The sequence below is a fragment of the Eleutherodactylus coqui genome, chromosome 7, assembly GCF_035609145.1.
Source record: "Eleutherodactylus coqui strain aEleCoq1 chromosome 7, aEleCoq1.hap1, whole genome shotgun sequence".
NCBI classification, from domain to species: domain Eukaryota; kingdom Metazoa; phylum Chordata; class Amphibia; order Anura; family Eleutherodactylidae; genus Eleutherodactylus; species Eleutherodactylus coqui.
Window position 1 is genome coordinate 99904669 of NC_089843.1, and position 24921 is coordinate 99929589.

General features: G+C 42.4%; 2 protein-coding genes across 4 annotated transcripts in view; one reads left to right on the forward strand and one right to left on the reverse strand.

The window, feature by feature from the left end:
* LOC136572667 (caspase-3-like) overlaps window positions 1–8486 on the forward strand; it is a 96138-nt gene extending 87652 nt beyond the window's left edge. For 2 of the 3 annotated variants that reach the window (XM_066573471.1, XM_066573472.1), the window contains one exon: window positions 212–326. Coding sequence is in view for 1 of the 3 variants with exons in the window: in XM_066573469.1 (XP_066429566.1) it covers window positions 212–326; window positions 6919–7124 (321 nt within the window). In the remaining 2 variants the exon portion in view is untranslated. Of the gene's footprint in view, window positions 1–211; window positions 327–6918 lie in introns of those variants that run through there. The other variant, XM_066573469.1, reaches the window with a different exon arrangement.
* A 9382-nt stretch (window positions 8487–17868) lies between these two features.
* PRIMPOL (primase and DNA directed polymerase) overlaps window positions 17869–24921 on the reverse strand; it is a 37445-nt gene continuing 30392 nt past the window's right edge. Inside the window, exons 9-12 of the mRNA XM_066574808.1 lie at window positions 23616–23638; window positions 22520–22583; window positions 22174–22220; window positions 17869–18323 (exon numbers count right to left, since the gene is read on the reverse strand). Coding sequence (XP_066430905.1) covers window positions 18015–18323; window positions 22174–22220; window positions 22520–22583; window positions 23616–23638 — 443 coding nt within the window. The 3' untranslated portion in view covers window positions 17869–18014. The remainder of the gene's footprint in view (window positions 18324–22173; window positions 22221–22519; window positions 22584–23615; window positions 23639–24921) is intronic.

The window sequence follows — 24921 nt, forward strand, 5'->3', positions numbered from 1 at the left end:
CCTTAGGCGATCCTATGGTCCAGTTCTCTACTGCAGTAGATGGTGTATGGGAATTCCCATACAGTCCTCTTTCTTCCACCAGAGAAGCTCTCTCACCTCTGAGAATCAAGCAGCTTTATTATGATGGGGGTTAGGTTGGGGTGGAAGAAGTTGGTATAAAATGTCATTGTTCTACCACAGTTTTCCTTTACACTTTCTTTTTACATATCAGAAATGCGAGGGAAAGGAAAGAGACCTGGGTGTCACTCTACATGGATCATCAAAAGCAAATGGTACTAAAATTCCTACTAAAGCTGATTTTCTCTACCATTACGCAACATTCCCAGGTAAACTGTCTGCGTCCTCTGTTGTATCCACACAACTAATAGCAGTGTTATATATCTATTCTGACTCCAAACCTGTTCTTTCATTGACAACATTTTCACAGAATCAAAGAATGGTAGAGTTGGAAGGGACCTCCAGGGTCATTGGGTCCAACCCCCCTGCTTAGTGTAGGATTCATTAAAACATCATGAAGGAGAATTCAGCACCTCATGTGGCAACCTGTTCCACTCATTGATCACCCTCACAGTTTTTTCGAATATCTAATCTGTTTCTCCTCCCTTTTCAGTTTCATCCCGTTGCTTCTAGTCTTTCCTTGTACAAATGAGAATAGGGCTGATCCCTCTGTGCTGAGAAAACCCTTCAATATTTGTAGACAGCTATTAAGTCTCCTCAGCCTTCTTTTTTGCAAGCTAAACATTCCCAGATCCTTTACCTGTTCCTCATAGGGCATGGTTTACAGACCGCTCACCATCCTGGTAACTCTACTCTGAATTTGCTTGTTTGTCTATGTCTTTCTTCAAATTGTGGTGTCCAAAACTTGGCACAGTATTCCAGATGAGGTCTGACTAAGGAAGAGTAGAGAGGCAAAATTACCTCACATGACCTAGACTCTATGCGTCTCTTAATACATTCCAGAATTGTGTTTGAATATAAGTCTACAGTGTGATGCAGCAGCAAAAAAGGCAGAGCTCTTTCACACAAGCATATATAGGCCGCCAATTTCATGGCCGGCCAATATACGCTGCGATCTGATGCAATGAATTCCAATGCATCAGATCACATGGCTGTATTTCCACGACGTAAAAATGCCCGGCCGGCCACTATAGTGCCGAGCGTCTTTACGTTGGGCCGAAAAGATAGTCTTGGAACTATCTTTCTGGCCTTAATAATGTCGGCCGCTGCATTGAGTCCTATGGGAGCCAATGGCGGCAGCCGGAAAGGGGAGGTGGGAGGGAGTTTAGCAGCATGACTGCTAAAATCCTTTCCCTCCAGCTGCTTGCAATGGAAGGGAATGGGGCGGAGCTAAGCCCCGCCTCCTCCTATTGCTGGCTGCAGGACAAGAGGCAGGGAAGGGGTGTGAGCTTGGCTCCCATTGCAAGCATCTAGTGGGGAGGTGAGCCGGCGAGCTGGAGGAAAGCGGCACCGGCTGTCTGAACGCGCGCACAAACGTTAGATTTGTGCACCCGTTCGCATGCTTTTAATGATCAGATCGTAGCATATATCAGCTGGCCGTGAAACCTGTGGCCCATATACGCTCGTGTGAAAGAGCCCTGAGTCTGTGATATAGTAGTACACCCAAGTCTTTATCATATGTGCTGCTCCGTAGCTCAATTCCTCCCATACTGTATGTGCTTTATTTTTATTTTTTTTTCCCAGGTATAGGAATTTCTGTCACCAGATAATTTTATCAGTTTTCCCCTCAATTCCCTCATCTAGGTCGTTTATAAAAATGTTGAACACTACTAGGCCCTGGACAGAACCTTGGGGTACCCCACTTGATACATTCTTCCACTTGGATGTGCAGCCATTTATGACCACTCTTTGAGTACGATCAGTCAGACAGTTGTGAATCCACCTAACAGATGTCTTGTCAATCCCATATTTGGTAATTTTTCCCATAAGGATAGTATGAGATACTTTGTCAAATGCTTTACTAAAGTCAAGATCCTTCACGATACTAGTGGGGAAACGCGTTGAATAAATAAACAGAGTGACATAAGAATAAATGATCTGAGTGATATAAGAATAAACAAAGGGTGAAAAGGTAACCTAAAGGATGAATGGAAAGGTTGAACAAATGAACTGAATGATACATTCCGTATGCTTAGGGACAGAAAGTAACAGATATTTGAGTGACGAAATCAATCTGTACTATAACTCCTAGATCCCTCCCATCCGGAATAAATTGAGTAAATGAAGAATTGAAGGTATAGATACAGCCTGGTTCGCATCCTAGTTCTATATGGCTACCCTATACCCCATTTGAAGAATCACATATGCTATACCTATGATCCCAACTCAAATTTCCTGATGGGACCTTCTTATCATAGGAATTTGGCATAGGGTACTTGTCACAATCAGAATGGCCATAATAACCTTTATGTGTGCATGGTGTGTTTAGCCGATACTCTGTCATTACATCTGACATAGTTGACACAGTTGTATGTTGTGCCATAATTACATTTTAAAAGTTTTTAACTAAAATTATTGTTTTAGATAGATGTGTCTATTCTGTGAAGGGCTTTAGAAACTATAGACTTTGTTCGCCCCTGTGACTTGTCTAAAGTCAAAATGTATTATATCTACTGCATTTACCCGATTAACCCAATTGGTGATTCTGTCATAGAAGGAAATTAGATTAGTTCAGCATGACTTGTTTAATACAAACCCATGCTGGCTCTGGTTAATTACTCCATTTTCATCCAATTACTTGCATACAAGCTGTTAATAATTTGTTTCAAGATGTTTCCTGATATAGAAGTTAGGCTCACAGGCCTGTCGTTTCCTGGGTCTACCTTCTTTTTTTGAAGCTAGGGACAACAGTTGCCCTCCTCCAATCTTCTGGGACTTCTCATGTTCTCCAGGAATTTTCAAAGATTACAGCGAATGGTTCAGCAAATACCTCTGCTGCTTCCTTCAGTATCCTAAATGTAATTTATCTGGACCTGGAGACTTGAATTCATTTAAGTTAGCGAAGTCTTCCCTCACCATGCATCTGTTTATAGACATTCTTTTATTTCCCTAACAACACAGGGAAGATCAGTTGATGGTACATTTACTTTCTTAGAAAAAACAGATACAAAATAGGAATTTAAAAGTTTGGCCTTCTCAACATCATTCTGAACCAATTCACCATTTTCATCCTGTAAACATCCTATACGATCTTTGACTATTCTTTTGCTTTTAAAATCCCCCCAAATCCCTTTTTATTGCTTTTGGCCTCTCTTCTAAGCCTTGATTCATTATTAGCTTTTCTGGCACTTGCCCTACAGTATCTGCAGACTGATTTTATATTTTTATTTAGATAACTCCCCCCCCCCCTTCCATTTGATAAACATTTCTTTCTACCTATTTAGCATGTATTTAAGTTCTATGTTCATGCATTCTGGTCTCTTTAAATGCTTCCCTTTCTTCCTTCTTTTAGGGACTGTGGACAATTATGCTTTGAGAATCTCATTTTGTAATATCTCCCATCCTTCTTGCACATTTTTGTCCTTAAGAACGTCCAGCCATTGGATCCTTTCTACCCTCTGAGTTAATTAAAATCTGCATTTCTGAAGTCCAAACTTGAAGTATGAGTCCGCTCAGGTCTTCCTCCCCTTGTTATCCAAAATTTAAGGATAGCATGATCACTGCCTCCTAAGGTCTCAGCCACCCGTACTTCCTCAATCATTTTATCTCTGTCGCTAAGATTTAGTTACAGCATAGCAGAAACCTGGTTTTCTCTTCACCCTTTTTGAAGTTAAAGTCGTCAGCAAGAGTGGATAAGAATGTGTTGGACCCATTACTTTTGCTTGAGAGAGTTTCCCAATAAATGTCTGGATAGTTAAAATCTCCAGTGATCACCATGTCTTACTTTTTTTTAAGAACTTGGCGATCTGATGTAGAACAAGTTCATCCATATCTTCTGGCTGTCCAGGTGGCCTACAGTAAATTCCTACAATGGTGTCCTTTCTGTTGTTCTTGCCTTGTTTTCCTACTTAAACAGTTTCTATAGAACTACCATTCTCTTGAATCTCTGTGGAGGTATATAATTTTCTAACATACAATGCAATACCTCCTCCCCTTTTATTTAAGTCTGTTTCTTAGAGCTCACATCCACAACCATATTTTCACCACGTATCACGCTTGGTTTGCAGGGATGCGTGTTGTGCGGTGAATGGAGTCAATGGCCTTTCATTGATTCATGCACATTAGCGTGTGGACACTGCATATCGACACAAGAGAAATAAATCACAGCATGATCTATTTTTCTAAGTTCGTACTCGGCATTAACTCTATACATTTTTTTATTGGCAGGATTTAAAAAAGAAAAAAAAGAAATCTCACTTCTCATGTCCGTAAGGGTGTAATTTGCAGGCATGTGTGGTGCCATACGCGGTCTCGTCCAACAGAGTGAACCAAATGTGAAATATTTTACACATACTACCATGGGCATGAGCCCTTATTAAGAAGTTGAATACTTTAAGCTTTGTATACTAATCACGTGTATCATCCCAAGTTTCAGTGACATCATATTTCTCTTCCTGTGTTAGGATCTTCAATTCTCCTTGTTTGTTTCCCATGCTCTGTGCTTTGTACAGAAACAATTTTGTTTGTGATCGGTGTCTGTTGCTCCTCTACTTTCCTTCTGAATTTTCTGTGTTCTTTTTTTATAAAACTGATTTTATTAAACATAAAAGAACGTATCAAATTATATTACTCAGTGTCAAACCTGAGTGTAACATGGTTCAAGTATACAAATCGGTTACAATTACTTACAACAATATAAACTGAATGACATAGTATATTTGGAAAATTATTTTTTAGAATTCAGAGTATGTTCATCGTAGCTCTGGAGGGATAAATGGCACCTGGAAGGGTTGAAAAGCCTATTTGGTCCACCAAAGAGATAAAAGAGATAAGACAATATGTCGTCCTAGTTCCTTCACTTTCCTGGTGCGGTCTTCAAAGTCTCTGTAAATAGTTGAAAGGTTCTTTTTTGCAGTGTCATTTGTCCCTACATGTAATAGTAGGAATGGGCAGTAGTCTGTAAAACTGAAGAGTCTTGATAGCCTACTGTATTAGACACCTCTTTGGTTTGTGCATCTGGAAGGCAGCACATCTCTCATGAGGTTGTCAGGTCTGCAGACTGCTGCCCTGTTCTTTTCAGTAGGGAATCCCCTACAACCGCCACTCTCCTTTTTTTTTTTTTTTTCTTCTTCAAAACACTTATTTTTCTCCATTCAAAAGATTTCTGAGTGTGTACTAGACTGTTCTTCATTGGCCAAGTCATTTTTTGATGTACCTTTTCCTTGCCCTTCTGCATGAGAGTCTGGTACGGTTCCTGAGCAGTATGGGTGCTGAGTGACTCCTCATCCTCCTGCTTCTTTGGGTCACATGCTTCCGTTCCTCTGCAGGAATACTGAACATTTATTTTCCTTCAACATTCCGAAGAGTTAAGGCCTATTTACACGAGACGAATGCCAAACAAATGATGCCCGACACTCGTCCCTCCGTGTACTCGCTCCTGTGCTGCCGCACAAGAGCGAGTATCGCTGGCTCGCTCACACAGCAGCCAGCAGAGAGGTGGGGCGGCTGGAGATTTCTCTCCTTGCTGTTCCCGTCCCTCTCCATTCACTTTAGCAGCAGCCGTTCAGTACTGCACAGCTGCTGTTTACACTAAAAGATCAGCGTTCAGGATTTAATGCAGCTTAAAATCCTGAACGATGATCATTCAGTGTAAATAGCAGCTGTTCAGTACTGAACGGACACTGCTAAAATGAATGGAGAGGAGCAGGGAAGAGCGAACAGTGAAATCTCCTCCAGCTGCCCCGGCTCCCTGCTGGCCGCTCCGTGAGCGAGCCAGTGATACTCGCTCCTGTGCAGCAGCACAGGAAGCGAGTACATACAAGGACGAGTGTCTGACATCGTTTGCCTGACCTTCGTCCCGTGTCAATGGGCCTTTACTTCTGCTTTGTCAAGGAAATCTCCATCTTCCTTAAAGATTTTCAATTTGGCTATTCTCTACTGAAGACTTTTCATTTGCCAGAAATGCAAGCTTGTGTCTCTATTGGAAGTAAAGATGCAGTTTGTTTTTTCCTCTGGTCGGTCTGTAAACATATAGCATATGTTGCAGCTCACCATATGGCTACTCTCCCCTTCCATGTTGCACAGTCATTTGATGTTCATGTCCAAACTTATAATAGTCCAGAATTCTCATAATGCTATTTAACCTATAAGATGTTACTCGGTGTAAAAATTTGCATGCCTGGTGGCACGTGGTCTGGCAATGTCCTTCGAGCAGATAAACCTGGCTAAACCCAGCAATCTTCCCTCTCACAGCGACTCTTCACATATACTACAGCAGATAGAACAATCTATATGATGCATTTAGCAGACAATCTTGGCTCATTAATCTTCAAGGGCAATAACATTATGTTGTGTGTTGTTTGAAGCTGATGTGTAAAGGATAAATTCCCTTTAAATATATCACCACCTTTTTCGTTTCCTCTCTGAAGGCAGCATAAGAAAGTGACAGGAAAAGCAGATTGCAGCAATATCTGTTATACGTATCTGAATTAGTTTGTCAGAAAGTTAAATTTTAAGTTTAGCAGCCATACAAAGGACTACAGGAAATAGCCCTTGATATTAATGAGCTACAGCTAGCCTAGACTCCCACCACCTACCCACTTCCCTCCAGCCACTGATTGCCTATTACTGTGCATTGAGACAGCTGTCAATCAGTGGCTGTAAGGTGGGGTAGGTGAGGTTTACCAGCTCTAACTAAACCAGAGTACACCTCTTTACTTAATGTTGCTATACACAATGCTTGCAGGCTGCTTCAGTCAGGAAAGCTTAAGAAATCTGAATAAATGTGTCTCTTCTCTCCAGGCCATGTGGCATATAGAACAAGTGATGGTTCCTGGTTTGTGGAATCCCTCTGTTACCTGCTGAAGAAGTACTGGAAAAAAAAAGACTTGCTGCAGATTTTAACTCTGGTAAACGATAAAGTTGCAACTGAATATGAAACATGCAATGAAGAGAAACAAATGCCCTGCATTGTCAGCACACTTAGAAAGTCCTTATATCTGTATTAAATCAACTGTCAGTGATCTACAATATGGCGCACATTTGCTTCAAAGTTAGCCGAGGAACCAGAATGCAAATGTTTTTATGCTATGCTACAACTAATAGATTATAGACAGAATAGGACTAAAACGTAACTTTTATTATGAACATATAAAATAAATTAAATTGAACTAAATACGATACACTATATACAATAATGAATCAGCACATAAGGTACCGACCATATAGCTAATGGACACAAAACAATCATCCGTTCAGAGAGTATGCACAAAATATAGATGCAGAGAATGCAGCCTTTTGATTGAATAGACGCAAGTATTCCCTCTAGGAATCTATGTAAGATAGTAAAGAGGTACTGATAATATATGCCCTGCTAATCAGCTAAATTGGCCCGTTGGTATATGGACCATTTTTATCACAGGGAATTGATCAATATAGAAAATGTGTCCTTATTAATCCTTCAGACGATAACATTTTGAGAGTGTCTCTGACGGGATTAATGATATATGGGTCCAGATCATATATTCAAGCACTATGTGCATCAGTCCTCATAGCGATATATATCAGGGATTATATGGTCTCTCCCTTTTGTAGTTCCACTTATAGTGACATAATAATTTTAGACATGGTGAATCTATACTAAGAAGAATATAATGATAGTCACATATATCCTGTTTTATGCAGAAATCTCCTATACATTAATATAGAAGACTATATACTATACTGCCCACTTATGGGTATTAGCTAGATAACCTCTCACAAATAACATTACTAATCTATTTAAATCGTTAAACAAATTAAAAACACCACCTGATCATTAACCCCTTATTAACTTTTTCAAAGATCTATCGCCCCGTTCCCTAAGGGTGAAAGTTACTTCATTTGAAATGTACTAAATTATATTACAAATGGTACATAGATTTATACAAATATATATAATGCAGAATGCATCAATAAATTGTCATTCCACAGAAATAGTGGATATATTATTAACAATAAAACATTATTCTATATTTGTCTAAACTCTTTAGTGTTAGAGTCATGAAAGATGAAAGATCATAGAAAGTAGTCAGGCTGAAACCATGCCTATATGTCATTACAAGTATAATAAAGACTCTACATATTAATTGTTAAGATAGGGTTGTTAAAGATTTGTATTCTTTCTAGTTCTTTGTTCCAGTTGCTTGTTGAACCTTTATATTATTGCTTGTGCATGCTTAGATGTAAATACAAAGAACCACTAATTAGTATGCTAAGCCCTATATCATTCGCATACTAAGCCGCCTGTCGACGCGTTTCCCCAACCACCCATGTACTGTGGCTGGTTCATCAGGAAGACTAGCCTAACTTGGAGTAAGCTATTCCCTAAAACTCCCAAGTGAGACAGCCTGTATGGCTGTTGATAGGCATTATGCAGAGATGGTAAGACTGGGCTTAATGCACGCTTAATGTAGTAGTGTCTCCACCTCACTACCAGTCGTGATCTGGCGGTCAATCCTATCCACACCAATCCGGTCAGAGGACAATTAAGAAGGCTGAAGTCTCTGTAGTAGCGCGATATTAACTGGCTCTCGCGCCTGCGCAGATTGAAAACCTCCACAAAATATCACAATGTTAATGTTGCCCGTGAAGGGATCACGCGCCTGCGCAGGGTAAGTTCCTCCGCAAAACATCGCGATGGTGCTGATGCCTATCCCGCGTGCGCATGTAAGTATGAGTGTCATTGCGGTATATACAATTATCGCACATGCGCAGGCTTGATGGTGATATTCTAGGTTTTTAGCGCCTGCACAGAGTACCTATAACCGGACTTAGTCAAAAAGAGCTGGATCTGTTGGTCACTGGATACCAATGCCACACAAAGTCCAAATGGAGTGCCTGTATCAAGTGTTATCATATGGATGTACATATCTCTAATTTCAATTATGGAGAAAATGCTCATAGTATGGACAGAGTGATGCTCTCTTACTACAGGTAAAAGGTTATTCAAAACAGTGTTTAGTCGTAATCCTTTTGTTATTAGTAGAGGAGAATGTTGAACTCTATCATAGTAAAGCAAAAGGAGTTATTTGAGTTGTTCATACACAATGTGTGTATATATATATATATATATATATATATATATGATATATTCTAATGTTGAACAGATCTTGTTGACCTTGACACTTAAGCTGTTTACACTAATGTATACACAGCATAGATGGAGATTCATTAATGGTCCTATGGGGCCTAATGTGGAGAGTCACGGGTAAAGAGTCTAGTACTTAGTTTTATCCTCTGTAAAGTTGTGATAGTCAAATTGCAATATCCCCAGGGGGAAGGATATTTTCATAGCGAAAAGTCAGTAAATATGTGTTTCCCATATATCATCGGAAACAAAACACAGCAGCCAAAAATCAAGTATTTTAAAACAGACATAAATCCAAAAGGAAGGTTTTTCTACACTAAAGTATACCATAGAAAAAGGGGGGTTTTATTCATATTTGATATTGTATCATTACTTGATAAATGGTAGAAAGGACAACTGCTCATTGAGGCCTTTCGGTGAGATGGATTCCATCCGATAAATCCATGTACTCTCCTTCTGTAGTAATCTCTGATCTAGATCACCACGATGTCCATCTGATCTTAATAATTCTATGCCCTGGAATTTGATGGTGGTGGGATCATTGTCATAAATGTCACGTACGTGGATTGCCCAGCTTGTATGTTCTTTTGTATTGATGTTGCCAATATGGGCCAGAATCCTTCGTCTCAACTGTTGTCTCGTTTTGCCTATGTAATCAAGAGGACATGGACAGGTCACCAGATAGATAACCCCACTCGATTTGCAGTTCATAAAGTCTCTTATTTTATATTTAGTTCCTGTTGTTAAGCTCACAAATTTAACACCTCTCTTGATGTATTCACATGCTTTACAATGTGTACATGGGAAACAGCCATTGATTGATTTAGTTGTTAGCCATGTAGATGAGAATGGTTTCTGTGTAAAATGGCTGTGTATCAACCCATCGAGTAAATTTCGTCCCCTTCTGTATGTAATCATTGGTCGTGAGGGTAAGCATAATGACAAGTCCTTATCTCTCAACAGGACATTCCAATATTTTTCAATTATACCTCTCACCTGCAGTGAGTGATCATCATAGGTACCAATGATGCGTAATGATTGGGAATTCTCGTCCTGTTTGTTTAGGTGTCACGAGTGTATCTCGTTTCATTTTATCAACTGTTGCTCGAGCTTGGATCATGATGTTCCTAGGATAGCCCCTGTTTCGGAACTTTTCCATCATCTCATCTGCTCTATTTTTATATTCCATTTCGTTGGAGCAGTTGCGTTTAACATTCATAAGCTGATCCTTTGGGATCCCTTTATTCAGAGAATAGGGGTGATGGCTGTTCCAGTGTAGGAGGTTGTTTGTTGAGGTTGGTTTCTTGTACATCGTAGTCTCAAGGGTACCCGTCTTAGTCTTGTTTATTTTCAGATCTAGGAATGTCAGGGCTTCTGCACTAATCTCTGCAGTGAAGAAAAGGGCTCAAATCATTGACATTAAGATGTTCCACGAATCCACAGAATTTATTTATTTGGCCCGACCACAGGATAAATATGTCGTCGATATAGCGGATCCATAAATAAAGAGGTCAATTTTTCGTTCTCATTAACCCTTTCCAATCCAATTTTTTTGCCACGCTCATTTTTCCCAGCTCCAATTTATTTTGTGCGGGAAAGAGGTTGGTGGATTACTTGGAACAACAACATAGAAAACCACACAAATAAATTACCTAATGATTTTATTAGCACTTTTAGATAAATTAAAAGGTTTTTATTTATTTTGACTTATAATTTTTTAGCGCGTGATACTTTTTGAAACAAATTGCAGGATGAAGTCCAGGCTTCCTAGTACATGTTTCACAGTAAGGCCGCCTGCAGACGGCCGGGCCGGGTCGGATCCGGCTGCGAGAATTCTCGCAGCGGGACCCGACCCGAGCGTCTGCAGAGAGCAGCGCGGGCACTCACCTCTCCCGCGGCCCCGGCTCTCTCATGTGCCAGCTGCTGGGCAGCCGGCGCATGCACAGAGCGGGGCCGGCGGCCAGTGAGTGACGTTTCTATGCGGGGCTCTGCGCACAGAAATAGAGCATGCCGCGATTTGTTTGCCTCGCGGCCAAATCGCGCCCGTCTGCCTAGGATTGCGTTTGTTAATGCAATCCTATAGCAGCTTCCAGGGGCGGAAATTCTGCGGGAAATCCCGCCGCGGAATTTTCGCTCGTGTGCAGGTGACCTAAAAGGTGGTTTCTCTCCTTCCCACTTTCTCATTTCTTTTGCTCACTATTATGTGAATAAGCGAGCTGGAAACAGCACTAAACGGCGCTGGATTCTTCATTTACTGAAAGCTAGATGTTCCTTCTCCTCTTCCCTGTATTCTCCGACAATACAGGAGGGGAGAAAGAACATGAGTGCAGTCAGTAAATGAAGAGCCCAGCGCTTATCAGTGCTGATAGTGAATGCCCAAATGTGCTTCCCTCCCCCTCTCTGCTGCCGGAGAACACCCGACACACTTTTATGTGAATAAGTGAGCTGGAAACAGCACTGGACAGCGCTCCATTCTGCATTTACTGAATGCCCCCCTGTTTCCAGCTCACTTACTGACATAAAAGTGTGTCGGGTGTTCTCCGGCAGCAGAGAGGGGGAGGGAAGCACATTCGGGCATTCGCTATCAGCACTGATAAGCGCTGGGCTCTTCATTTACTGACTGCACTCATGTTCTTTCTCCCCTCCTGTATTGTCGGAGAATACAGGGAAGAGGAGAAGGAACATCTATCTTTCAGTAAATGAAGAATCCAGCGCTGTTCAGTGCTGTTTGCAGCTCACTTATTCACATAAGTGTGTCGGGTGGCCTCTGTCAGCAGAGCGTGGGAGGAAACAGCATGTCGGGTCTGTCCCGACATCGGAGCTATAGAGGAAAATGATGATGTCGGGGCAGCCCCGACAGTGGATTGGAAAGGGTTAAAGATGTATTTTCCCTCCCACCACACCAGGAAGAGGTTTCCAGATGTGGGGGCACACGGGCTCCCCATTGCTGTCCCCCTGAGCTGGTGGAAGAACAGACCCACATGGTTTAATTAAGCTGCGGGCACCCATGAATAGTCTATGGGCGGCTTGAACTCCAGATCATCAGTGCGGGTGCCCCAGGCGGATCCCGGAATTCAAACCCGCCTGTGGATATGAGCCCTAACAAACAGAGAAGTCCGGAATGGTATAAGACCTGATATATCACTGGAGGGCAAGATGACCGGACTCAGACTCAAAGAGGACAAGATGCCCAAGCTCAGACTCACAGAGGACAAGCTGACCAGACTCAGGCTCATGTATTTTCGCTAGAAAAATTTATAATACTTAGATAGATCAGTGGCAAAAGAAGACCTGGCCGCCAAAGGACACGATGGCTGATAATGTCAGAGCTGATACTGGCTTGGATATCCAACAACTGAAAGAAGCAGTGCAAAACCAAAAAGCATGGAGGGAGCTCGCCTTTAGGCTCACAGAGGGTCGTGAACGACTAACAATTGCCCCATTAGCTACAAAATCAACCATTTAACCAAACGTAATTGATAACTGAGCCCCTTCCAGACATGATTTCTGTCAGACCCCTTGAATCTAAACAAATAAAACCTGTTTGGCATGTGAAGCCAAATAGAAGGTCTGAAAAAGCAGTACATGATGCTAACAGATCCAAACATAGAAGCAAAACAAGGTCATTGAAATCTACCTGTCTGGTAAGGGGTATAAAGCCATTGCTAAGGCTGCATTCCCACGAACGTATATCTGCTCTGTTTTCACGCCGAGCCGATACACGTTGTCCTCGTGTGCAAGGGGGGGGGGGATGGAAGAGCCAGGAGCAGGAACTGGGCTCCCGCCCCCTCTGCCTCCTCTCCACCCCTCTGCACTATTTGCAATGAAAGGAGGTGGGGCGGGGCTGGGGCTAAATTCCAAGAATTAGCCCCGCCCCTGTCCCACCTCTCCCCATTGCAAATAGTGCAGAGGGGGCAGAGAGGAGGCAAAGAGGGGGCGGGAGCTCAGTTCCTGCTCTTCGCTCTTCCATCCCTCCCCCCCCCCCCCTGCACACGAGGACAACGTATATCGGCTCGGTGTGAAAACAGAGCAGATATACGTTCATGTGAATCCAGCCTGAGGCTGTAGGACTCCAGCGGACCGATGAGATAGACATTATCCAGAAATAGAAGCAACCTGTAACGACTCATTGACTCATGCAGGTCAAAAAAATAAAATGAAGTCTAAAGCACTGTAGTCCTCACTGAGAGGTTTTTCAAATAACACTGTGCAAATCCATCCTTAGGCCGGCATCACACGGGGCGTATTTGTGCGCGGCATACGCTGAGAATTAAACCCATTGATTTCAATGGCGTTGTTCACTTTTCTGTATTTTGCACGTGCATTTCGGTCACGCACATACTTTACTTTTCTTCACATTTCCGCACCAAAGTTCCTCATAAAAGTCAATGGGGTTGCACAAATTTGTGCGCAGTACATAAGGAGATGCTTACTATGCTGCGTAATTTAGCTGAAAAAGAACATTTGTGGAGCTCATTAGACATTTTAATCAGTGCATCTGTTTGCCGTGCACAAATGAACGTGACCTGTGGGCGCAAAAAGTGCATTAAAGTACACCGATGCACATGCAAAACCGCATAGTTCATTCTACAAAAACACGATGTACACACAAACACACATTCGCTTGTGTGACACCTGCCTTAGACTTCCTTCTCATACACTTTGGTGGTGGTGTGTTTTACATGTTACATATATGTTAAAAGACAGCATTTCTTTTAATTGGTATGTGATTTTCACCCCCTCCCCCCATATATTCATTTTTTTTTAACATGCCTTTTTGTAGTAGTGCTTTTTATGCCCAATCGAGAGGCCTATGAAAAAACAACAGGACACAGCGGCAGGAGCGCCAGCATAGGAGCTAAGGATAGGTTAGTGCTAAGGGTAGCATGTCTCAAGCGGCAGGCGGCCAGGATTGCGGCAGTCAAACAGCAGCTGTAGGGGGGGCGGGGGGGGCAGGGCAGTCCTCAGGCCGGCCAACCTATGTCTCCACCCATACTTCTGGTGGAGACATATTGCACTAATACCGGGTATTTGTATAAATTAAGCCTGGGTCATAGTTCACAACTAAAATGGTTACATAAGCCCCCTCCCTGACCTATTTTGGATCCACAATGGTAATCCCTTACCCTCTGATGCTGGCACCACAGACTACTGTCCTGATATTATTATAGTGTCAAGTAAATACACTGTCTTGTTTTCTTGCCCCTTTCATTAAAACAGGACATCAAGATTAGACCAAGGGGTGACACTATCTGTAGATACCATTCTGGTCAGATCATCCAATAAAATTAAGAGAAAAAGCACATGTACACCTGCTAACATTCCCTTCAACACTTGATCTCATCTTTTAAGAATGCTGCTCTGCAAGGTTATCTAGCAGCAGTAATTCAAATAAGGGTATGCTCACATAGTGTAGAACAGCATAGTACTGCTACCTGGAATATACAAAAGAAGCCACAAAAACAAAAAGAAGCCATGTTGCATTATTTGTGTAAAAGGAAGCACAATATCCTGGGATTTGTGGAAATATTTCCAAAATAATCGAGGTTTTGGATGTGTGTATAGCTACTGACTTTCCTTTAACCCCTTCTTGCTCCAGGGCGTAAGTTTACATCCTGGGAGCAGGGTGCTTCCCGCAACAGGATGTAAACTTACGTCCTTGGGATAGCGCGGGATCACATATGATCCCACGCTATCCCGCAGCAGAAGCCGGCTGTCAGTCACAGCCGGCGTCCTGCTGCAACAGGGGGGAGGGGCATCAGAGATGCCCCCCCCCCACTGTTAACCCCTTCTCTGCCGCGATCTAAGTAGATAGCAGCAGGGAAAGAGTTCACAGAGGGAGCGCGCTTTCTCTGTGTCTTCGGCCGTCTCTCGCGATGTTATCGAGAGAGCCCAGCCTGTCGCTATGACAACTGGCGTCCTGTATTGCCAATGCCTTTTATCGCTGTATAAGCGATAAGGCCGTGCTTTATCACAGCGATGGGCAGTACTGTGGTGAAAGTCCCTCAGAGGGACACAAGTTGTGTAAAAAAAAAAATAAAAAATGTAAAAAATGAATTAAAAAAAGAAAATGTAAAAAAAATGTAAAAAACCCCTTTTTTATGCTTTTTCTCATATTAGCATAAAAAAAGGTTAAAAAATTTAAAACCCCACATATTTGGTATTGTCGCGTCCGTAACAACGCGTACAATAAGCTGCACATGCTTTTGAGTGTACACGGAAAATAGCGTTAAAAAAAACGCTAAATAACTGCGGCAAAATGCTAATTTTTAGCATTTTGCCTCCCTAAAAACGCAATAAAAGTGATCAAAAAAGCCGTATGTACCCCAAAATGGTAACAATAAAAACTACAGCTCGTCTTGGAAATAAGCCCTCACAGAGCTCCGTACATCGAAAAATAAAAAAGTTACAGGACTTTGAATGCAGCGATTTAGGCCTCATGTCCACGGGGAAAATCAGGCCCGCTACGGATTCTCCATGGAGAATCCGTAGCGGGTCCCTCCTGCCCCGCGGACATGAGTGCTTAAAATAAGAATTAACTTACCCACAGCGGACCGGGCAGATCTTCTCTTCTTCACGGCCGAATCTTCTTTCTTCGGCCGGCGGATGTGCTCGGCACGCCAGCTGCGTGCCGCGCGCATGCGCCGGGCACATCCGCCCGATAAAGGAAAATTCTTTTCAGCAGCACTCACCATAACCCATAAGGGGGGGGGGGGGGTTTCTTCCACATGTAGTGTCCTGCACACCTAACTGGGATTGAATCCTAATCCCATAGATTCAAACAGAGTAGAAAAGAAAAATAGGCAGCAGAGTCCAGATCTTCAGGTGCAATAAAGACTTATATTTCCATCAGAACATCGCATCATCATGAAATACAGCGACGTTTCGACCGTTACATAGATGGTCTTTGTCAAGCTAAGAAGAAAGAAGATCCCACCGTGAAAAAGAGAAGAACTGCCCGGTCCGCTGCGGGTAAGTTATTCTTATTTTAGGTCTCCTGCGGATCCAGCCGGCTTCCATAGGCTTCAATAGAAGCCTGCGGGAGCCGTCCCCGCGGGAGACCCGCACGAAAATGGAGCATGTCCATTTTTTTTCATGTCCCATTTTTTTAAAATTCCCTTTTATTGACCATCCGCGGGTATTTATCTACCCGTGGGGGGTCAATGCATCCCTATGGGGTGCGGATCCGCTGCAGATTTTAAATCCTATTTTGCCCGTGGACATGAGGCCTTAAAAAAAAAAAAAGATTTCCAAAAAAAGGGTTTTTTTTGTAGAAAAGTGGAAAAACCTAAAAAAAATAAAAGAATTTTGGTATCGTTGTAACCGTACCGACACACAGAAAAAATGGATTGTCTTATTTATGCTGCATGATTAACGCTGTAAAAAAAAAAAAAAAAATCTATGGCAGAATTGATGCGTTTTCTCTCCCTGCTATCATAAAAAAAAAAAAATAAAAGTTTTACAATATAGTCTATGTATCCAGAAATGGCACCATCAAAAACTACAGTTCGCCACGCAAAAAACAAGCCCTTATTTGGCTGCGTCGATGGAAAAATAAAAAAATTATGACTTTTGATAAATGGAGAAGAAAATCCGCCAAAAATCCTTGCGTCCTTAAGCCCAAAATAGGCCATGTCATTAAGGGGTTAAAGCATTTCATCAAATTATATATCCTCAAGATTAGCACTTCATACTTCTCAATTAGCATCCATCCCACATCTAATCATGGCTCTGTTTTTACTCTTTCCTACCTCTTCTTTCTTAGATCTGGTATATAAGTCTATCCTGATGTTTTTTTGTAGATTGATGGAAAACCTACTATTCGAGATGAGCGAACCTACTCGTTTCGAGTAATTACTCGATCGAGCACCGCGATTTTCGAGTACTTCCGTACTCGGGTGAAAAGATTCGGGGGGCGCCGGGGGGAGGCGTGGCGGAGCGGGGGATAACAGCGGGGAACAGAGGGGAGCCCTCTCTCTCTCCCTCTCCCCCCACTCCCCGCTGCAACCCCCCACTCACCCACGGCGCTCCCCGAATCTTTTCGCCCGAGTACGGAAGTACTCGAAAATCGGTGCCCAGGCAGGTTTGCTCATCTCTACCTACTATGTATAATATTTTTTCGCTTTATAAGACGCACTTTTTTCCCTCCACAGTGGGAAAAAAAGTCCCTGCGTCTTATAGAGCGAATGTGCCAAAATTTGTTGCGATCGCTATTTTTTCGCAATCGCACGTACAAATGTGCGGCCAGTTAGCAGTTTTCTCTCCTCCCCACTGCTGCCCATATGTACCGCTGATTGGTGGTGAGCCCCGGCCGGAACTGCTGCTGCTCCCCGCCTTCACTAAACGGCTTCTTCCTGTCGTCCTGGCACGCACAAGCACCGTTGTGACACGGAGCTTTTTTTCCATACCTCTGCTGCTACTTTTTGCTCTGTCACCCAGCACTAACCCTGCGCTGTACCCGGATAAGTTCAAAATCTTTTTTCCCTATTTCCCCGCTCTAAACCGAGGGTGCGTCTTATAGAACAAAAAGTACGGTAAGACCTTTTTTGGAGATGTCTATTTTCATTTTTGAGGAAAAAAAACACCACAGGCTTTTAAGACACTTATACTGAAAAATGCTTTTATTCAACTATAACACTGAACCGGTATATTAGCATCTTTCTTTTAAATGTCAGAAATGACCTGAGTGGTGTTGTGGTTGGACCCGCTATATTCACAAAGCAGGCACTGGATAAATCATTTATAGCTCACTCGGGAAGAACATAGCTGCTCATGTTTCCTCAGGTGTGTGATGTGCATCGGCTGCTTGTAACAAAAGTTCTTCTGGTATATCGGGCTCCTCCACCCTCCAGTCTTTCAGACAACTATCTGCTGCATCCAATAGTTCTGCATCTTCAGCAGCTTCTACAATGTCAGCATCATCAATGCAACTGTCCCAGACTGTATCACAAATTGTATTGCTTTCCACCGATTGGGACTCTGTGGTTTTGCCTACAGTCAATTCTTCCAGCAGGACATTTTGTTTGATGTCCCTAATTTTACCATTTTCATCCATAGTCAGAGAGCACTCTTCATCTTCCTGTAAGACAGTTGTTGTATTACACACCGTAATATACAGTATTTCATTTAGTTTTTTTATTTTAACTCCATATAGAGACACACCAAGATTGGCCATAGATATTTGAGAAAACTGTCCGATCTAGTGAAACCCTTAGCCCACTCTCACATATCAGCTTTTTACGGGGATGTTTTGAATGCCACGGTAATCGTGGTATAGCTCTCCCATTAATTTCAATGGGGCCACGCAGACATGCTCTTGAAAAAAAAGCTCCAATTTTCAAACACTATCTACTCTATTTTACCGCATTTTCGCACTTAACACACCTCATCACCAGTCACAACGATGGGTTGTGTTAAAACCCGCTGTCAGACATCATAACCTGCATCCGAAAACGGAGATAAAATCCCGGCGTTTTGCCGATGTTGTGTGTTAAAGACTCAGATGGCTCATCCCTCCATTAATATGCTGGTCTGACTTGAGTAGCTAAATGATATATGTATCAGGACAGCGCACTACGAATAATGGAAAGCAATCTCAATGTGGACAATAATTCACATAAAATGGGACTCACCCGGTGTATAGTGGAGCCCGGTCCTGAGCTCCACCTACACCTCCAAGTCCTGGTTCGCTTTAATATATACTGCCGGTCATCTCCCTGTGTGTCCACGATATCCCGACGGGCTATGTCGGGAGAGCTGCCAGGATAACTGTATCACACTCTGGGTGTGATCCACTGTAGCTATATCCAATAAAAGTAAAAAGGTTCCTGCGCTCCTTTAGGACCCAATTCCACCAGGGATTGGAATTGCCAATAAATGAGTAAGCTAAAAACTTTTCTTTATTCCATATCCAAATACAGTGCAACGCGTTTCGTCGCATATAGCGACTTTCTCAAGCACAATCATAAAAAACTCACATACATTTAACATATATATATATATATACAATAACCTTATGTGTTTGTATTAATTACCTTAGTGCTCCTCCTTTCTCCCGCAGGCACGTCTGTCTGCTGTCATGCCGGCGTCCTACTCCGTGCCGCCCACGTGACCAGTCACGTGTGTCAGCGTCGCGCGATGACGTCATCACGCCAGCGTAGCCCCGACATCCACGGTGGAACGCATGGAGTAAGTGTATTCCCTGCGCTCCTCTCGGCCGTCTCGTCAGTGGTAGCGTGCCGACGTCATCACGCTCCACCAGAGCAGGCTCCAATGATGTGGAACGCTGTGCTGGAGCACATTAACTCTCTCCTTACCTAACGCTAGCTATATATAACGAAAGGAGGAGCCCCTTCTTCTTACCCCTTCATTTTCTGTACCTGTTTGCTTGTATATATCATATATAAGAAATGTTATCACATATGAAATGATGTATATAAAAAGAAGACATAACACTGCATAAAAGTAGAGATCTATACTGAATAAGATCAGGGTAAAACAATGAGGACAGAGGTTAAGGGCTATAACACCTGTCTTCTTTTTATATACATCATTTCATATGTGATAACATTTCTTATATATGATATATACAAGCAAACAGGTACAGAAAATGAAGGGGTAAGAAGAAGGGGCTCCTCCTTTCGTTATATATAGCTAGCGTTAGGTAAGGAGAGAGTTAATGTGCTCCAGCACAGCGTTCCACATCATTGGAGCCTGCTCTGGTGGAGCGTGATGACGTCGGCACGCTACCACTGACGAGACGGCCGAGAGGAGCGCAGGGAATACACTTACTCCATGCGTTCCACCGTGGATGTCGGGGCTACGCTGGCGTGATGACGTCATCGCGCGACGCTGACACACGTGACTGGTCACGTGGGCGGCACGGAGTAGGACGCCGGCATGACAGCAGACAGACGTGCCTGCGGGAGAAAGGAGGAGCACTAAGGTAATTAATACAAACACATAAGGTTATTGTATATATATATATATATGTTAAATGTATGTGAGTTTTTTATGATTGTGCTTGAGAAAGTCGCTATATGCGACGAAACGCGTTGCACTGTATTTGGATATGGAATAAAGAAAAGTTTTTAGCTTACTCATTTATTGGCAATTCCAATCCCTGGTGGAATTGGGTCCTAAAGGAGCGCAGGAACCTTTTTACTTTTATTGGATTGAGTAGCTAAATGGACATTCAAAAGGTTTCCTTATACATTCAACAGATATCTGCCAAATGATTGTTCATCCGTCATATGATTCCCCTGGCTGCCCCGTGCACATGAATGTTCTGTTTAACAAAGCGTTTGTGTGTTTAGCTGCAGTGAGCAGCAGACAGACTGTAGCTTATCTCCTGGAAAACAACAGTATGGAGCCTTGAAATTCAATGTCTCCGATCTTTCTTCTCCCCAACAAAATCTGTCGGTAACAAGTTAGGCTGCCTGACCTCTCCTATATTATTAGCAGGTTTGGACGTCTAAAGTCGAATGTGTGTGGGGACTTTAAGATGAGATAAGTAGCCATCACTAGTTCGAAAACAATAGAATTTATTTTTGAGCATTTAACCCCTTAAGGACATGGCTTATTTTGAGCTTAAGTAAGCAAAGATTTTTGGCGGATTTTCATCTCCATTTTTCAAAAGCCATAACTTTTTTTACTTTTCCGTCGACGCGGCTGTATAAGGGCTTGTTTTTTGCGTGGCGAGCTGTAGTTTTTGATGGTGCAATTTTTGGGTACATAGACTATATTGTAAAACGTTTAGTATTTTTTTATGATGATAGGGAGAGAAAACGCATCAATTCTGCCATAGATTTTGGGGGGGGGGGGGGGGGGGGGTTCTACAGCGTTAATCAAGCAGTATAAATGACACAATACATTTTTTCTGCGGGTCGGCACGGTTACAATGATACCAAAATTCTTAATTTTTTTTTTTTTTTTAGGGTTTTCCACTTTTCTGCAATAAAAACCCTTTTTTGGGGAAATATTTTTTCTTTTTCTAAATCGCTGCATTCAAAGTCCTGTAACTTTTATTTATTTTTCTATGTACGGAGCGCTGTGAGGGCTTGTTTTTTTGCAAGACGAGCTGTAGTTTTTATGGTTACCATTTTAGGATATATATGGCTTTTTTGATCACTTTTATAGCATTTTTTGGGAGGCAAAATGCTAAAAATTAGCATTTTGCCTCTATTTTTTAGCGGGTTTTTTTTTACGCTTTTGGCCGTGCAGAATAAAAAGTGTGTTCAACTTATTGTACATGTCGTTTTTACCTTTTTTTATGCTAATCTGAGAAAAAGCATAAAAAAGGTATTTTTTTTACATTTTTCTTTTTTGTACATTTTTCTTTTTTTTTTTACACCATCTATGTCCCTCTGGGGGAGTTAAAGCACAGCACTGATGATCACTGTGATAAGGCATGGCAGGACAGAAGTCCTGCCATGCCTTATCGCTTATACAGCGTTCATAGGCTCTGGCAACACAAGACGCCGGTATCTGGCATCCTGTTACCATGGCAACCAGCCTGGCTCTCTGCGATTATATCGTGAGAGCCTGGCAACTTCACAAAGGGAGCGCGCTACCTCTGTGAACCCTTCCCATGCCGAGATCTACATATATCGCGGCAGGGAAGGGGTTAACAGCGGGGGGGGGGGGGGGGGGCGCATCTCCGAGGCACCCCTGCTGCTGCAGCCGGAGGCCGGCTATGACTGACAGCTGGCTCCCGCTTCGGGATAGCGCGAGGTCTGTCATGATTTCGCGCTATCCCCATGACATAAGGGTACGTCATTTTGTGGGAAGTACCCCGCTCCCATGACGTACCCAAATTACCTGATACCCTGAATTTAGGAGGATGTTGATTCTGGTAACACAAAATCAGGATATATTCTTAAAGGCAGGGATGAACAGTTAATAAACAAAACCAGTTATATAATACTAACCTCTTTAAATATAAATGGAAGGCACACTTCTGGAGGCAGAGGATAAGCTGGAAATTATACAAAATACAATTTAAAAGAAACGCCCATCCAAATAGTAACGCAGATAATAAACTCCGATCAGGTTCCTTATATTTGCATTAATAATGAGATTGTTGTGCAAATATTTCCACTGATGCTTAGTTAATGTGTGACCCAGAGTACATTATTATAACAATCAGAGTAACACACTTAAAGGGGTTGTCTCACGAAAGCAAGTGGGGTTCAGCACTTCTGTATGGCCATATTAATGCACTTTGTAATATACATCGTGCATTAAATATGAGCCATACAGAAGTTATTCACTTACCTGCTCCGTTGCTGGCGTCCCCGTCTCCATGGCTCCGTCTAATTTCGGTGTCTTCTTGCTTTTTTAGACGCGCTTGCGCAGATGGGTCTTCTCCCTTCGGCTCGGTAGCAGCTGCGTTTTGGCTCCGCCCCCTTGTACGCGTCATCACGTAGCTCCGCCCCCATCACATGTGCCGATTCCAGCCTCCTGATTACTGAGTACTTAACTCCACTTGCTTTCGCGAGACAACCCCTTTAATGGTATTGTGAATAGAGCCTGCCCTTTATTTTATTTAGCATTTACCTCGAGCGAGTAGTGCCTTATTTGAGTACCTGCCTGCTGGTCTCTAAAGATTCGGCTGCCGGCGCGGGTGAGAGGCGAGCTGCGGCGGTGAGCAGGGGTAGCGGGGGGGAGAGAGGGAGAAAGAGAGATCTCCCCTCCGTTTCCTCCCCGCCCCCTGCCGGCACCCGAATCTTTAGAGACGAGTGGGCAGGTACTCGAATAAGGCACTACTCACTCGAGTAGTTTGCCTTAGCGAGTATGCTCGCTCATCTCTAAATATGATACATAGACACACCTTGGTCCTCCTTTGCCACTTCTAGCTCGCTGCCGTTTCCACCTTTGGCAGGTATGCTATGGCTTTGTAGAGGATTATGCTGTCTCATCTATATAAACTGCTGTGCTAATTGCACTACTAAATAAATGCAACTCAATACACAGCAGAAAACTGGGTAATGGTAACATCAAAAAGATCTGAATTTATTGTCATCATATTCAAATCTTATGAGAATATAAGCACTTGAGATTTTTATATCATTGCTCCTTGTGACTGTACCAATGCCAAATGCATATTCTAAGATATGCTGCACAGTGCTGTGCTTTTATGCACTACGAAAACATGAATAGATAGTTTCTTATGCTCATTAAATAATGTACAGTGCTCAGTAGACCTTGATCTGGCTAGGGGACCTGAATCTCTGTAATAATAATAATAATAATAATAATAAAGAGAGAATAGTATTAATCTCTGGGATCACAAAGAGATGGAACACATCAATAATTCCCACTTTTGGTCGATGGGTTAAAAATAGTGGCATGGTCCATTCCCACACCCTACGATAAGAAGGATGTGACTCTTCTCTATGGAGAAACAAAATAACATAGATATATGAGTAACGCGCTACATGAAAAAATCCTTTGGGTCCCTTCTTGGATTAGCCATATCTAATTATGCCTATGAGGACATAATATTGGACTGGTTATATGTATTTGTGTTGTCTTCCTCCTTTTAAATTTTACTAGCTTTATTTAATAAAAGTTAAGTTTTAGTCTTTTTCAGTGACCCCTATTAATATAGGACTTTTTTGCCACGGTGAGAGTATTGGATGGTGCAAACCTGAACAATAATACTGGACAAAAAAATGCATGTTGAATTTTTTTCCTCTCTCAAAATACTTAAACTACGTTAATTTTGGGTCGAGAAACATGAATATGACATTAGATTTTGTTTATTAGCTCTGGTTTTTAAGATATACTAATGTCAAATCAAAATACTAAAAATAAGCTTTGAAGTTCTTTCTTTTCTCAAAATAACTGAACTAATTTTGGGTTGAGGAAAAGGATTGTGACATTATATTTTGTTTAGTAGACCAAGCTCTGGTTTTACAGATACACTAACTTCAAATGAAAGAGCTTAATCTCTTTGCTAGTCGCTTGTACTCCTTTTCTGGGTCTCTTGTCACTGTCCAACAGCAGTCCGCAAGCAGAGAAGCTACCATTTTCCCTTAATCGATGGTACTTTTCTAGAAGTTTACTCACGACATAACTGTCAACTATTCGATTTCCCAAGAAGCCATGCACAACCTCTTTAACCCTTTCCAATCCAATTTGTATCCGGATTTCCTAGGGGGCTTACTCTTTTTCTGCCATTATACAACGGCACTATCTGCTGGTTAAAGCCAGTACTGCATGAGGTGACAAATTGGATAGGCTCCGACAGCAGCGAGGCTGGCAATATACAGTAAGAGAACCCCGACAGACGTCTTCCAACATCGGAGCTGTACAGCCTTAAATCATAATGTTGTCAGACAGTGGATTGGAAAGGGTTAAATGCCTCCCATGCTGCTTTCTAACAACCCTGAAAACTTGCTCAAGGTTTTTTATATTTAAGAGATGCCAAATCTGCGGGCCAATGAAGACACCTTCTTTAACTTTAGCATCACTGAGCTGTGGAAATTGTCTTCTGAGGTACTAAAAAGCTTCTCCACCCCGGTTCATCCCCTTTACAAAGTTTTTTCATGAGTCCAAGTTTTAGGTGGTGTGTGTGTGTGTGTGGGGTGGGGGGGTGGGGGGGGGGTTTGAATTTTGTTTCTTTCCACCAGAGGATCATGCTGGACAATTTTTCTCTCCGGGGCAGAGATTTA